Genomic DNA, 15,660 nt, shown 5'->3' with positions numbered 1-15,660 from the left:
AGAGATGAATAGCATGAAAACAGTTCCTTCGTTCCAAATCATCCATGCTGGCTAGCTATCCTAACCTAATGTAGTCCCATTTGCTAGCACTTGGCCCATATCCCTCTAAATCTTTCCTATTCATATACCCATCCAGAAGCCTTTCAAATGCTGCAATTGTACCAGACTCCACTACTTGCTCTGGCAGCTCACTCCATACACGCACCACCCTCTGCATGAAAAAGTCGCCCCATAGGTATATCTTTCCCCTCTCACCCGAAACGTATGCCCTCCAGTTATGGGCTTCCCCATTCCAGGGAAAAGACCTTGTCTATTTATCCTATCCATGCCTTTCATGATTTTATAAACCTCTATAAGGTCACCCCCTCAGCCTCTGACATTTCAGGGAAAGCAGCCCCAGCCTATTCAGCCTTTCCCCATAGCTCAAAGCCTCCAACCCTGGCAACATCCTTGTAAATCTTTTCTGAACCCCTTTCAAGTTTCACAACATCTTTCCAATAGGAAGGAGACCAGAATTGCACGCAATATTCCAAAAGTGGTCTAATCAATGTCCCGTACAGCTGCAACATGACCTCCCAACTCCTGTACTCAGTACTCTGACCAATAAAGGAATGCATACCAAACGCCTTCTTCACTATCCTATCTATCTGTGACTCCACTTTCAATGAGCTATGAACCTGCACTCCAAGGTATCTTTGTTCAGCAACACTCCCTTGTACTTTATACCATTAAGTGTATAAGTTCCTCCTAAGATTTGCTTTCAAAAAATGCAGCACCTCACAATTATCTAAATTAAACTCCACCTGCCACTTCTTAGTCCATTGCCTCATCTGATCAAGATCCTGTTGTAATCTGAGGTAACCTTCTTCGCTGTCCACACCTCCAATTTTGGTGTCATCTGCAAATTTACTAACTGTACCTCTTATGCTCACATCCAAATCATTTATGTAAATGATGAAAAGTAGTGGACCCAGCACCGATCCTTGTGGCACTCCACTGGTCACAGGCCTCCAGTCTGTCTTCTACCTTTGAGCCAGTTCTGTATCCAAATGGCTAGTTCTCTCTGTATTCCATGAGGTCTCATCTTGCTTTGGAATCAAACCAGTCTCCCATGGGGAACCTTGTCAAGCGCCTTTCTGAAGTCCACATAGATCACATCCACCGGTCTGCCCTCATCAATCTTCTTTGTTACTTCTTCAAAAAACTCAATCAAGTTTGTGAGACATGATTTCCCACGCACAAAGCCATGTTGACTATCCCTAATCAGTCCTTGCCTTTCTAAATACATCCTGTCCCTCAGGATTTCCTTCAACAACTTGCCCACCACTGACGTCTATAGTTTTCTGGCTTGTCCTTAACACCCTTATTAAACAGTGGCACCATGTTAGCCAACTTCCAGTCTTCCGGTATCTCACCTGTGACTAATGATGATACAAATATCTCAGTAAGGGGACTAGCAATCACTTCTCTAGCTTCCCACAGAATTCTAGGGTACACCTGATCAGGTTCTGGGGATTTATCCACTTTTATGTGTTTCAAGGCATTCAATACTTTCTCCTTTGTAATATGGACATTTTTTAAGATGTCACCATCAATGTCCCTACATTCTATATCTTCCATGTCCTTTTCCACAGTAAACACTGTTGCAGGCAATGCGCATATGCCTTCTTAACAACCTTATCAACCTGGGTGGCAACTTTCAAGGATCTATGTACAAGGATGCCGAGATCTCTCTGCTCATCTACACGACCAAGAATCTTGCAATTAGCCCAGTACTCTTTATTCCTGTTGCTTTTTCCAAAGTGAATCACCTCACACATTTCCACATTAAAGTCCACTTGCCACTTCTCAGCCTAGCTCAATAGCTTATCTATGTTCCTGTATGACCTGCAACATCCTTTGGCAACTCCACCAATCTTAGTGTCTTCCACAAATGTACTAAACCATTCTTCTACGCCCTCATCTAGGTCATTTATAAAAATGGCAAACAGCAGTGGCCCCAAAACAGATCCTTGCGGTACACCACTAGTAACTGAACTCCAGGATGAACATTTCCCATCAACTATCACCCTCTGTCTTATTTCCTCTAGCCAATTTCTGATCCAAACTGCTAAATCCCCCTCAATCCCATGCCTCCGTATTTTGTACAATAGCCTACCGTGGGAAATTTTATCAAACACCTTACTGAAATCCATATATACCACATCAACTGCTTTACCCTCATCCATCTATTTGGTCACCATCTCAAAGAACTGAATAAGGTTTGTGAGGCACAATCTTCTCTTCACAAAATCATGTTGATTATTCCTAATCAACTTATTCCTATTGAGATGATTATAAATCCTATCTCTTATAACCTTCTCCAACACTTTACCGACAACTGACATGGGGCTCACTGGTCCATAATTAGAGGGTTGCCTCTACACCCTTCCACCCTTCCTTGAACAAAGGGACAACAGTTGCTATCCTCCAGTATTCTAGCACTGTTCCTGTAGACAATGATGACATAAAGATCAAAGCCATAGGCTCTGCAATCTCCTCCCTAGCTTCGTTGGGAATCCTAGGATAAATCCCATCCGGCCCACAGGATTTATCTATTTTCACACTTTCCAGAATTGCTAACGCCTCTTCCGTGTGAAACTCAATCCCGTCTAGTCGAATAGCCTGTATCTGAGTATTTTCCTCGACAACGTTGTCTTTTTCCAGTTGAATACTGATGAAAAATATTTATTTAGCACTTCCCCTGTCTGCTTGGACTCCATGCACAACTTCTCACTACTATCCTTGATTGGCCCTAATTTTACTCTAGTCATTCTTTTGTTCCTGATATACCTATAGAAAGCTTTAGGGTTTTCCTTGATCCTATCTTCCATTGCTCATGTCCCCTGTTGGCTCTTCTTAGCTCTCTGCTTAGGTTCTTCCTGGCTCATCTCAAGTGCCCTAACTGAGCCTTCATGTCTCATCCTAACATTAGCCTTCTTTTTTCCTCTTGACAAGACCTTCAACTTCTTTAGTAAACCATGGTTCCCTCACTCGACCACTTCCTCCCTGCCTGACAGGCACATACTTATCAAGAACACTCAGAAGCTGTCCTTTGAATAAGCTCCACATTTCAATTATGTCCATCCCCTGCAGTTTCCTTCACCATCCAATGCATCCAAATCTTGCCTAATCACATCATAATTGCCTTTACCCCAGCTATAACTCTTGCCCTCCAGTATATAACTTTTCCCTTTCCATCGCTAAAGTGAACATAACGAATTATGGTCATGATCACCAAAGTGCTCACCTACCTCAAAATCTAACACCTGGCCAGGTTCATTTCCCAGTGCCAAATCCAATGTGGCCTCACCCTTTGTTGGCTTGTCTACATACTGTCAGGAAACCATCCTGCACACATTCAACAAGAACTGACCATCTAAAGTCCTCAAACTATTGTATTCCCAGTCAATATTTGGAAAGTTAAAATCCTCATAACAACTACCCTGTTACTCTTGCTCCTATCAAGAATTATCTTTGCTATCCTTTCCTCTACAACTCTGGAACTATTCAGAGGCCGATAGAAAACTCCCAACAGGGTGACCTCTCCTTTCCTGTTTCTAACCTCAGCCCATACTACCTCAGTAAATGAGTCCTCAAACATCCCTTCTGCCACTGTAATACTGTCCTTGACTAACAATGCCACACCTCCCCCTCTTTTATCATCTTCTCTATTCTTACTGAAGCATCTAAATCCCGGAACCTGCAACAACCATTCCTGTTCCTGCCCTACCCATGACTCCAAAATGGCCACAACATCAAAGTCCCAGGTATCAACCCATGCTGCAAATTCACCCACCTTATTCTGGATGCTACTAGCATTGAAGTAGGTACACTTCAAACCACCTTCCTGCTTGCCGGTGAACTCTCTCGTGACCTTGACACCTTATTTCTGACCTTATCACCCCAGGATTTTGGCCCCCTCTGGTTCAGGTGAAGACCATCTTGTTTGTAGAGGTCCCACCTATCCCAGAAAGAGACCCAATAATCCAGATATCTGAAACCAACCCTCCTGCACCATCATTGTAACCACGTGTTCAACTCCTCTCTCTCCCTATGCCTTGCCTTGCTAGCACACGACACAGGCAACAAACCAGAGGTAACAACTCTTGTTTGTTTTAACGCTAAGCTTCCACCCTAGCTCCCTGAATTTCTGCCTTAAATCCCCATCCCTTTTCCTACCTACGTCGTTAGTGCCGATGTGGACCACAACTGGGGGCTGCTCCCCCTCCCTCTCCCCCTCGAGGATCCCAAAAACATGATCTGAGACATCACAAACCCTGACACCTCAGAGGCAACACACCAACCATTGAGTCTCTCTCGTTCCCACAGAATCTCCTATCTGTCCCCCAAACTATGGAGTCCCCAATGACTAATGCTCTGCTTATCTCCCTCATTCCCTTCTGAGCAACAGGGACAGACTCTGTGCCAGTGACTGTACCCTATGGCTTATCCCTGTTAAGTCATCCTCCCCAAAAGTATCCAAAGGGATATACTTGTTATTGAGGGGAATGGCCACAGGAGTTCCCTGCACTTTCTGCCGGTTCCCTTTCCGTCCTCTAATTGTAACCCATCTGCCTTTTTCTTGCACCTGAGGTGTGACTACCTCTCTGTAACTCCTTTCAATAACCCCCTCTGCCTCCCAAATGATCCAAAGTTCATCCAGCTCCAGCTCCAGTTTCCGAAAGTGGTTTTGAAGAGCTGGAGTTGGGTGCACTTCCCGGAAAGGAAGTCAGCAGGTGACCCTTATCTCCCACATTTTGCAGGGTAACATTCAACTGCCCTAACCGCCATTCCTACTATTCTAAATTGCCAAAGAGACTGTAGAAAAATAAAGAGAAAAATCTAGTTACCTTACCAATCTGGAGTGCAAAACCTTTTTTTTTTGATCGGGGAGGAGGATTGGTGGGAAACACTACCTATACCTAAGTAGTGTTTCGGACATCGCAACCACCCAAATATATCACTTTACTTACTCAGCAGTCCCATGTCCACTCTTGCTCAACGTGCGCTCCGCCTGTCTCCACGTGAACCTTACAACTCAGCATCGTTTTGCAAACTCGCAATCTTTATCATTTGAAAAGGCATGAGTGAGAAAACTTTACTTCCAAATTTGCTGCTACACCATGTACGATCTCAACTTGGAAATGTAATACTTTCCTCCATTGGTATTTGGCCAATATTCTAAAGTTCTCAACTCAACATCATTATGGAGGCATGATGAGCATGAAAGGCCTTACTACCATTTTGGGGTTGCTAAAGAAATAAATGCCAGTGTTTTCCACATTGCTCACCCAAATGGTCAACAAATATATGTGAAATATATTGTCAGTTGTAGATGACTGAGAACAGGCCTTTGTCATAATATTTTGCTATCACCCAAGCTTTCCAACAATGGAAAGACTCTGGAAAAATTTGAGGACCACACATCAGGTCATGATCATAACTGCTGCCACTTCAGGGCCCAAAAATAACTTCAGTATTAAAAGTACAGCCATTTCCTACTATAATAAGTTAAATAGAATTGCAGATGCTGGAAATCTGAAACAAAAACAGAAGTTACTTGAGAAACTCAATTTCTTCTCCACACCTGCTGCCAGATCTGCTGACTTTCTCCAGCAATTTCCATTTCCAACTGTCTTTATTTCTAGACCATATTGATATAATAGGAGATTGAGTAAAAGATGGAATGGCATACTCTGGACTCTGGAATCAGTATTCAAACCGAGTTCAGAATGATGGAGTGAAAGACTGAACGTATTGACACTAAAAGTATAGGGTATCATTGGACTTAAATAATCTATGCTATACTTGGTGAAGAATATATTGTTGGCTCTTTGCTTTCAAAAGAAAAAATTCCCTAGCACCAATTTTTTGTATCTTACGGCATACAAGAATAAATCAGCATGTTTTTTTAAAAAAAGGATCTCACAAGTGACTAGTTTTGCTATTTCATAATACTGATTGAGGATACAAGTAGCCCACCTGCACACAGCCCTCACAAGCTTGATGACTCCAATATGGGAGTGGGCTTTTTAATACCCAGGGATTTGGTCCCTTGAGTGAATGCTTAGACTTCATGGCCTTTAAAAGCAGATGTGAGCCACAGGAGAACCCTACGTACAAGTGAGGAGTGAGGAAAAATGTCATTTTCTCTTGGAATTCTTTTGTCAACAGAGTCTTAAATATAAATTTTTAAAAACATTTTTTCATTTTAGGTTCAGTAGTTAGAAAGTATTGTAATTAGATGTATTTTTATTGCAGTGATTGGGATCTTGTGTAATAGTCTGAAGTGATTTAAATGCCCAGTCATTTTAAAATGATAGAAGTAAATAGCTTTGTGGCATTCACTTCGCACAGAAGCTCCCCTTTGTCCTTGACTGCTTTGGTTGATCGGATATGTGGTGAAACTCAGGCCATTAAAAGCCATTTGTTTTCTCACTATTAATGAACTCCATTGTTTATATTTCCCAGGATTTGTTATTGTAGCTGAGCCCATTATGAATGCTTGGCAGAGTCCTAACAGGTCAAAATCACATCTTAGCCAAGGGCTATATATGATACATTGAAAGCTTTAGATGTCATTAAAGCATTAGATATATTTATGGTTAGGGAAATTAATGTATGTTTGCTTTTACAGCAGATAGACCATTTGAGAGGATTTAAATTTTTTGGAATGATTTTTTGAAGGAGTGTTTTTAATATGCTAATCTCTTTAAAAGAGCTTGGTTTGTTAGCTTATTATTTTAATTAACCATTTCAAAGACATCACAGTGTCTGCCCAGTCTTGATAGTGGGTGAATGGCAATGGAAGATACTTAGAGGTATGAGAGAGCATGGAAGATATGAAGGGAAATGAGGCTATGAGGGAGAACAGATGTATAGCTGACGGTTTGAGAGCCTGATATATTTATCATTAAAAGTAAAACAATGCCCCAGCAAATGGAGATGGAAGGTCTATGCTGACATGATCATCTGCCTGCCTTAAAAGATGCTGGGTAAATATAGTAGGCAGGGGTCTTTAAGGAGATGGATCGTGGGGTTGGGAGGCTTCTTGACTTAATCTTCCTGGGAAAACTGGCCCTTTTGTGATATCTTTGCCTTATTCCTTGCAAAGTAATAAATGATGCAATGTATTTGGATTTGAAGAAGGCATTTGATAAATTTCCACGTAAAAAAATTGATTGTACAAGGTTAGAGCTCATGGTACTTCTTTGGGTAAAATACTAACATAGAGTAAGGCTTGTTTAACACACAAAATGGGCATTAATGGGTCTTTTTCAGGTTAGAAATTCCTTAACTAATGAGGTGTCACAAGGATCACAAGAGTCCTAGGACCTCATTTAGGTATTATCTATATTAATGAGTTGGAATAGGGTGCAGAGTGTAAGTATCCAGATATACTGATGATAGAAAAGTAGTTGGGAGGACATGTTATGATGAGGACATAGGGATGCTACACAGGAATATTGATAGGTTAAGGGGGGGGGAAATCTTAGCAAATTGAGTTTAATGTGGGAATGTGAGAGTTCATGCAGTTTGGTGGGAAGAATCCAAATAGATCATTTAAATGAAGAGAGACTCCAAAAAAGTGAAACACAGAGCAATCTGGGTTTTCTTGTGCGTGAAACATGTGTTTAAATAATAGTATGCAGATTAAACAAGTAATCAAGAAGGCAAATGGAATTTTGGAGCTTACAAACTGGAAAGTCTTGATACAACTGTACAGAGTGCTGGTGTGGACCCAACTGGAATTCCGTGTACAGCTTTGGTTCCCTGTTTAAGAAAGGATATACTGGCATTGTCGGCTGTTAAAAAGAGGTTCACTACGCTGATTCCTGGAATGAATTAGTTGAAGTATCAAGAATGGCTAAACAGGTTAGGGCTAGGATTTAGCCTTTATTCGTTAGAGTTTAAAAGAATGAAGGGTGATCTTATTTAAATCATATTGGTTCTGAGGGGTAGATGTTTCCACTAGTGGTGGAATCTCAAACTAAGGGATGTTATTCCAGAATAAGGGAACACTCAGATGTGCAAGAATTTCTTTCAAACAGTAGAGCATCTTGAAATTTTTAACCCAGAGAGTTGTGGAGGCTAGATCACTGAAGGTATCTAAAAAGTAGGTTGGTAGATTTTTGAAATATCAAGGAGTTGAGGGCTGTGAAAACACAGCAAAGGAATTGAGGCCTGTGGCATATCAGCCAAGATCTTATAGAATAATAGGCTTAAAGGGCTGAATGGCCTACCCCTGCTCCTATTTCTTATGTTATTTTTCTTGCTGAGTTTTTAATGCAACTGAAGCCACACCTAAACTTAATCAAAATCAATTAACATGTCAATAGACATTCCTTTAAACACTGGGAAGCTTCCTTTGGGACTTCAGGTTATGTGTACAAAACTCTGTGTTGGCTACTGTGAACAGTGCATTGGACAAACTCAACTAGTTCTTCAGGAAGAAAATCTTTCCAAACGCAGTCTTTGGTCTAGTCCTAAAATGGTGGTCTTGTTCAAAGAAGTTATAAAGATGAGTGGCTTGATGAAATAAAAAATTTAAACTAACTTCTTTCATATGACTTAATGCATTATCTTTTCAGAAGCATCTTATTGAAATTGTTCATTGTGTGTTATTCTCTAGTTCTGATATCTTAATCAAGTCAAATGCTCAATGTAATCAATCATTCTTGACATGTTAAATGGTATTTCAATAAAATAAAATAATTAGGGAAATTTCAAGTAGCATCTGCCTCTCTGCTTAAAGATAGTCACAGGTGCAATAGTGATCTCATCGTGCATCATTTTAATCTATTCTACCTGGTGGGAAATTGATTGGATCAGATTGGTTGTTCATTATTCATTCCTCGTATAGAAAATAGCATCAGGCAGCTTGTAAAATTGGGGGTAGATTCAATCGTAGTAGATTTGCTCCAGATGTTTTTGGCTAAAATTAAGTGCCTGCATTGTGCCTGTCTGAGTAAAACAGTGATTTATACAAGTGAATGGTGCACTTTATATTGTGAAATGACTGTCAGTTGAATAGGTTTCCTAAGCCACAGACATGCATTGTGATGGAGTTGACATTTACAAAAGATTGCAGTTTCATGAATTATTGGCTGAATTTGAAATTGACGTTTACACACAAATGCAGTGCTGTAAGGGATTTGCTTGGAGTTGCGTTGAACTGTAGGTTCTTCCTTGATTGGTAAGGCTAAGAATCACAATAAATTCATATCTTATCTGACAATGACTGAATGGCCAGACTCCCAATTCCTGGTGAAGTTTGCATCTTTTGAAACAAATGTATCAAATATCATCATTGTTTATTTATTTGGATACTTAAGCATAAGAAGGTAGCTGGATAGTTGCATGAATTCAATGGCTATCCTACACTTAACTAAGTGTGATATCTTGCTCTGCAAATTCCTTACGAAGCAGAAATGACTGTAACTCCCTATACAACTTGTTGCCTGAAAATTTATGGAAGTTGTCATACCTTGTTACCATCAGAAACTGATGAGTACCTCTCTGATAAGAGTGGAAGGTTAACCAAGTGTAAAGGACAGCTTTTATTGCTGAGAAAATGGGCACATTCACCTTAGTAAATCCCCATGGACTTTCTGCCAGAATTTTGTCTAGCACTGTTGCTGAGTACATTAAAGTCAAAGAAAATGGACATTACTGATCCCAGGTGAACAGCAGATGCTATTGCAGAGTTGTATTTTCTTGATAAGTATGCCACCTAGTTTTGTATTCTCTTAATTGCTTTAAGAACTGCTGTGCTACTGTGAGAAAGCGCATTGATTATAAAAACAGTAGAGATAGCTTTCAGAGGTATTTTAGGTACTTGAAACATTGGCAGGGAAGGTAGATGGCTAATGTTACTGTATACTGTTTTAATCCTGTCACCCTTTTGTGAAAATCGCGATTACTGAATGTATTAAATGATTTTCTGAGTGCAGAATTTCAGAGTGGCGAGCCAGAGATTTATCTTGAGGCTGTCTCAAAGTCAGACTGTGAAGACTGGATTGCAGCACTCCGAGAGGCAAACTCTGAAGGTTTGCAAAGGAGAATTGTACAGCTCCAGCAATTCATCATGGAAATCAAAGCAAATACAAGCCCAGATGGAATCCACCAGATTCTTCCTCTACCAGAGATACAATCTCCACTGATAAGTAAGATTTACAGTGCATGATACTTTCTGATTAAAAATGAGTTAAACCATCTGAAAGCCTTAAGGCTACATTTATGGTTTGACTAATGATCTGATTAAAATTAAACTGGAAATTACAATGTTCTAATTATACAGCAAGGCTAATTTTTATCATATGAAATAAATCATAATGCAATTTATGAAAAATGATTTTGTTTTTAAAAACAGATTTTAAAATGAAGTTTGGCCAATAGGATTTAAATGGGATAAGTGGTATAAGATGACAATTATCATTAAATCCAAACGCTGGCACAATCGTTTCAGCAAAAAGAAAGCCTGCTTGAAAATATTGCTAAACAAAAATAGTGCAATTTAATTAGGTGTTTATTTTACAATAATCAATCCCATCATTACTGTCTCATGTTAACATTGGAATAAGTCTGTACTTGGATCATTTAGCCCTGAAATGATAGATGTAATTGAAATTTAGTTCAGTTTCTAATTATGTTGATTGATTCTGCGTAGTCTTTTGTTCAAATAGGTTTACAGTAAAGGTTATGTGGTGTTTTTATAACTTGTTCTGGTAGTAAACATTCTAATCATTCACTTCTTTGAGGTGACAGAGTCATAACCTTTCTTCCTCAGGTCATGATACCAACCTCACTACCCCACAGATCATCGGTTAAACTCTTACAAGTTAAGACCTTTGGTGTAAACATTATGACTTTTTAAGAATTAAACAATATTGATTGATGGTTGATTTATAAGCATCATTCATGGTTTATTAAAACTCTAATAATTTAGAGGTTTTTTTTACAAAACCTATACTACTGCAACTGAAAATGCTGTACAAAACCTAGCTATTACTAAGTATAATTATTGTTATCAATTTGCTGTATTTCCCTGAACTTGGCCCAAGACCCTGGAAATATATTTTTTCAAATTTTTATACTGAACATTGTATAGGAACTAACTCCTTCCTCCCTAGTCACTGCCAATACATAAAGTGAGTGATTGGTTTTGCACATAAGCTCGAGAAGCCTTGGAAAGAAACAATGCCTCGACTGCAAAGCAGAATTGGAATTGGACAGAGAGCAGTCCAGGTGGAGGTGGTTTTGGTGTCTTGGAATGTTTAAAATCTGTAGTGTCGGAGGAAGGAAAGAATGAGGGAGGGCAGAGGAGTCCTCATTTTGATGATCAATGCATTTTCTTGTGCTTTGTTGCTTGTGCTAAGCTCTTGAAGTCAAAATTAGCATTTTGAGGGCTGAACAGAGGAAGGTGAAGACTTCCCTCATTGAGTGAAAGTCTTATCTGTCTATTGACGTATCTCTGAGTGTGTCTGAATCTGACTGGCATTACTCGGATCTCAGGTAAGAGTTACAGGTAATCCTACTTTGGCATATGTATAAATTCCTGTGAAGCGCAACTTCACTTAGGTTCTCCAGTTGAGTAAGCTTTGACAGGCCCCACGCTTGGCTACCTGTGCAATCAGCTTTGTGTGCTGGAGTACAAACATTTGCGTGGATGTGATCAATCTTCTCTGTGTGCAGCCCCTGACTGGGTTCATATTTGCAATAGGATTGTTACAAGATCTATGTGTATTTGGAAAGGCAGGGACTGGTTAGTGTGTGGGAAAATGTGTTTCACTAACTAGATTGAACTTTTCAAAGAGGTGGTGGAGGGTTGTTTTTCACATTGGAGACATGTGACCAGTGGAGTGCCCCACAAGGATGGGTGCTAGTCCCGTTTTTTTTGTCAATTATATAAATGATTTGGATGTGAGCATAAGAGGTACAGTTGGTTAGTTTGCAGATGACACCAAAATTGGAGGTGTAGTGGACAGTGAAGAAGGTTATCTCAGAATACAACGGGATCTTGATCAGATGGGCCACTGGGCTGAGGAGTGACAGATGGAGTTTAATTTAGATAAATGCGAGGTGCTGCATTTTGGGAAAGTAAATCTTAGCAGGACTTATACACTTAATGGTAAGGTCCTAGGGAATGTTGCTGAACAAAGAGACCTTGGAGTGCAGGTTCATAGCTCCTTGAAAGTAGAGTCGCAGGTAGATAGGATAGTGTAGAAGCCATTTGGTATGCTTTCCTTAATTGGTCAGAATATTGAGTACAGGAGTTGGGAGGTCATATTGTAGCTGCACAGAACATTGGAATACTGCATTCAATTCTGGTCTCCCTCCTGTAGGAAAGATGTTATTAAATTTGAGAGAGTGCAGAAAAGATTTACAAGGATGTTGCCAGGATTGGATGATTTGAGCTATAGGGAGAAGCTGAATAGGCTAGGGCTATTTTCCCTGGAGTGTGGGAGGCTGAGGGGTGACTTTATAAGAAGTGTATAAAATCATGGGGCATGGATAGGGTGAACAGCCAAGGTCTTTTCCTCAGGGTGGGGGGAATCGAAAACTTGAGGGTGTAGGTTTAAGGTTTGTGTGGAAAGATATAAAAGGGACCTAAGGAGCAACTATTTCATGCAGAGTGTGGTGTGTGTATGGAATGAGCTGCCAGAGGAAGTGGTGGAGGTTGATACAATTACCCAACCAGTCTTTTAAATGTTGTATGTGGACTGGAGGGGTTTGGAGGGTTATGGGCGAAATGCTGGCAAGTGGGACTAGATTAATTTAGGATGTCAACTTGGCAAGGACGAGTTGGACCAAAGGGTCTGTTTCTGTCCTGTACAACTCTATAACTGTATGATTCAATGACCCTATAACTCTAAAATTCTTTGTTGTATTTCACAAATTCATGAGAGAGTCTACATTTAACTCAGAAATCACTTATCTCGTGATCAGAGCTGGTGTGTCTACTGTAGGTTGCTTCTTCTGATTGAAATATTAGCTAGGAGAAAGGCATCTTTATTTTGCCATTTCTGGTTTTTCTCTGGTCTTGGATTCTAGTTTTGTAATTGTTTGTGGTCTGAGCACAGAAACCAATGGATGCACTGTTCTATCTATCATGAGCCACAGAAAACATTCTGGTGACATTTACATTAAAATGAAATTTTGCAATTCTACCATAATTTTCCAATACTTATTTCAATGTTTTTTGAATCAAAGTTTGGAATGATATATGGAAGAATATGAGAGTCATAGAGTCCAAAAGCACAGAGGCAGGCTCTTTGGCCCAAACTGGTCCATGCCAACCAAAATGTCCATCAGTGCTAACCCCATTTCTCTGCACTTGGCCCATATCCTTCTAAGCCTTTCCTATCCATGTATTTGTCCAAATGCCTTTTAAATGTTGTTAATGTTACCGCCTCAACCACTTCTGCTGGCAGCTCATACCACCCTCTGTGCAAAAAAAAATCCCCTCCTGTTCTCTTTTATTCTTTCCCAATTAACCTTAAACTGATGCCCTCTAGTCCTCGATTCCTTAATCCTGAGAAAAAGACTGAGTGCATTCATCCTACCAATGCCTCACATGATCTTATACACTTCTATAAGAACGCCCTTCAATCTCCTATACTCTAATGGAAAAAGTCTTAGTTTGTCCAACCTTTTCCTATCATTCAGACCCTAGGGTCCTGGCAGCATCCTATAAATTTCTTCTGCACTCTTTCCAGTTTAACAACATCCTGCCTATAGCAAGGTGACCAAAACTGAACACAATACTCCAAGTGCGGCCTCATCAATGTCCTGTACAACTGCAACATAACTTCCCAACTTCTATACTCAATGCCCTGACTGATGAAGGCGAGTCTGCCAAAAGCTTCCTTCACTGCCCTGTCTACCTGTGACTCCACTTTTAGAGAACCGTGCACCTGAACTCAAAAGTCCTTCTGTTTCACTGCACTCCTTAAGGCCCTACCATTCACCATGAAACTCTTACCTTGATTTGACTTTTCAAAATGCAAGACCTCACACTTACCTATATTAAACTCCATTTGCCATTTCTTGGTCCAGTTCCCCAGCTGACTAAGGTACTGCTGCAATTTCTGAGAACCTTCCTTACTGTCCACGATACCTCCTATTTTTAGTGTCATCTGCAGACTTACTAATCATGCCTTTTACATTCTCATCCAAATAATTGATATAGATAACAGACAGCAATTGTCCCAGCACTGACCCCTGGAGGACTCCACTAGTCACAGGCCTCCAGTCCGACAAGCTTCCTTCCACTATTACCGTCTGCTTCCTACCATCAAGCCAATTGTGCATCAAATTTGCCAGCTCCCTCTAGATTCCATGCGATTTAACCTTCCAGAGCAGCCAACCATGTGGAACCTTATCAAAGGCCTTACTGAAGTCTATATAGACTATGTCTATTGCCCTGTCCTTGTCAACCTTTCTGGTCACTTCATCAAAGGACTCTAATAAATTTCTGAGGCATGATTTCCCCTGCACAAAGTCATGCTGGCTATTCCTAATCAAACCCTGTCTTTCCAAATGCATGTATATCTTATCTCTCAATCTTCTCAAGTAACTTACCTACGACAAATGTTAAGCTTAATGGTTGAAAATTCCCAGGTTTTTCTTTGCAGCCCTTCTTGAATAAGAGCACAACATTTGTTACCCTCCAGTATTCCGGGACCTTGCCCGTAGCTAACGATGATGCAAATATAAATTAGATTGTCTTAAAATTTTGATTAGCTGTTGAATTGGTTTTGTTATGCAAGTATACTTGGTCGATCACCACTCCCATCCCTCCACATTAAAAATAAATAAGCAAACTTAGGTGATGATGGGGAGAGAGTCATATGCTCTGTAAACCTACAATAATTCTGCAAGTGATGTATAAACTAAATGGTCTTCTGTTTTTGTATTAAGATTTCCGGTTGGAATTTGTAACAATTGCCTGCTTATTGCAGCTTTTTAGTAAATGTAAGAAGAAATGAATTGTACATAAGTGTCCAGGGTTTACCCCATATGACATATTAAAGTATATTTTTTTAAATTGTGGAAAAATAAGGTAGTTGTTAGTAAATTCTCTTTATTTACATTGATTCACAGGTATTGGGAAAACTCCTTTTGAACCAAAGCTGGAATTCAGTCTTGGTAAGTTCAAAACAAAGTTGTCTTAATGCTTCAAATACAAATAGTACTGTATAATATGTTCATATCTGTGTTGGGTTTTACAGAAAGTTTTCATAAATTGTCTCAAATTAACTCCTGTGATAATGAATTATTGCTTTCAAGTATTTTGAATATTTTTCATTAGCATACATGATAACAGCATGCTTGGGCTACATTAATCAGGATGCAGCAGACACTGCCCCTCATTCTATGCTAAAAAGTAAGGAAGATGGAATCCCATTCACAAACACACAGCAGGCTGTAGTAATATGATAGTAAAAGCAGCTTGGCTGCTTTAACATAAAACGTCAATCTCTTTCTCCGGAGGAAATCCCACCTTAGAAAAATGCAAGCGAATCAGATGGTGGGTGTTCTTCGGTTCCAGTTGCACTAACTGGAAGTGGTGGCCACTGCAGGTACTCCCACCATATTGGGCAACCCAGGAATATT

The 15,660-nt window shown here is 39.9% G+C and overlaps 1 protein-coding gene across 10 annotated transcripts in view; it reads left to right on the top strand.

Annotated features, from left to right (window-relative positions):
• inpp4b (inositol polyphosphate-4-phosphatase type II B) overlaps positions 1 to 15,660 on the top strand; it is a 969,352-nt gene that overhangs the window by 492,240 nt on the left and 461,452 nt on the right. For all 10 annotated transcript variants that reach the window (XR_006309059.2, XM_043674147.2, XM_087980071.1 and 7 more), the window contains 2 exons: positions 9,996 to 10,208; positions 15,148 to 15,192. Coding sequence is in view for 9 of the 10 variants with exons in the window: in XM_043674147.2 (XP_043530082.1) it covers positions 9,996 to 10,208; positions 15,148 to 15,192 (258 nt within the window). In the remaining variant the exon portion in view is untranslated. The remainder of the gene's footprint in view (positions 1 to 9,995; positions 10,209 to 15,147; positions 15,193 to 15,660) is intronic.

Source organism: Chiloscyllium plagiosum, unplaced genomic scaffold, assembly GCF_037043375.1.
Source record: "Chiloscyllium plagiosum isolate Xiang-an unplaced genomic scaffold, Cpla_swu_hap1 HiC_scaffold_36, whole genome shotgun sequence".
In the NCBI taxonomy this organism is placed as follows: Eukaryota; Metazoa; Chordata; class Chondrichthyes; order Orectolobiformes; family Hemiscylliidae; genus Chiloscyllium; species Chiloscyllium plagiosum.
Note: the sequence above shows the minus strand (reverse complement) of the source record. Positions and strands in the feature narration are given on the sequence as shown.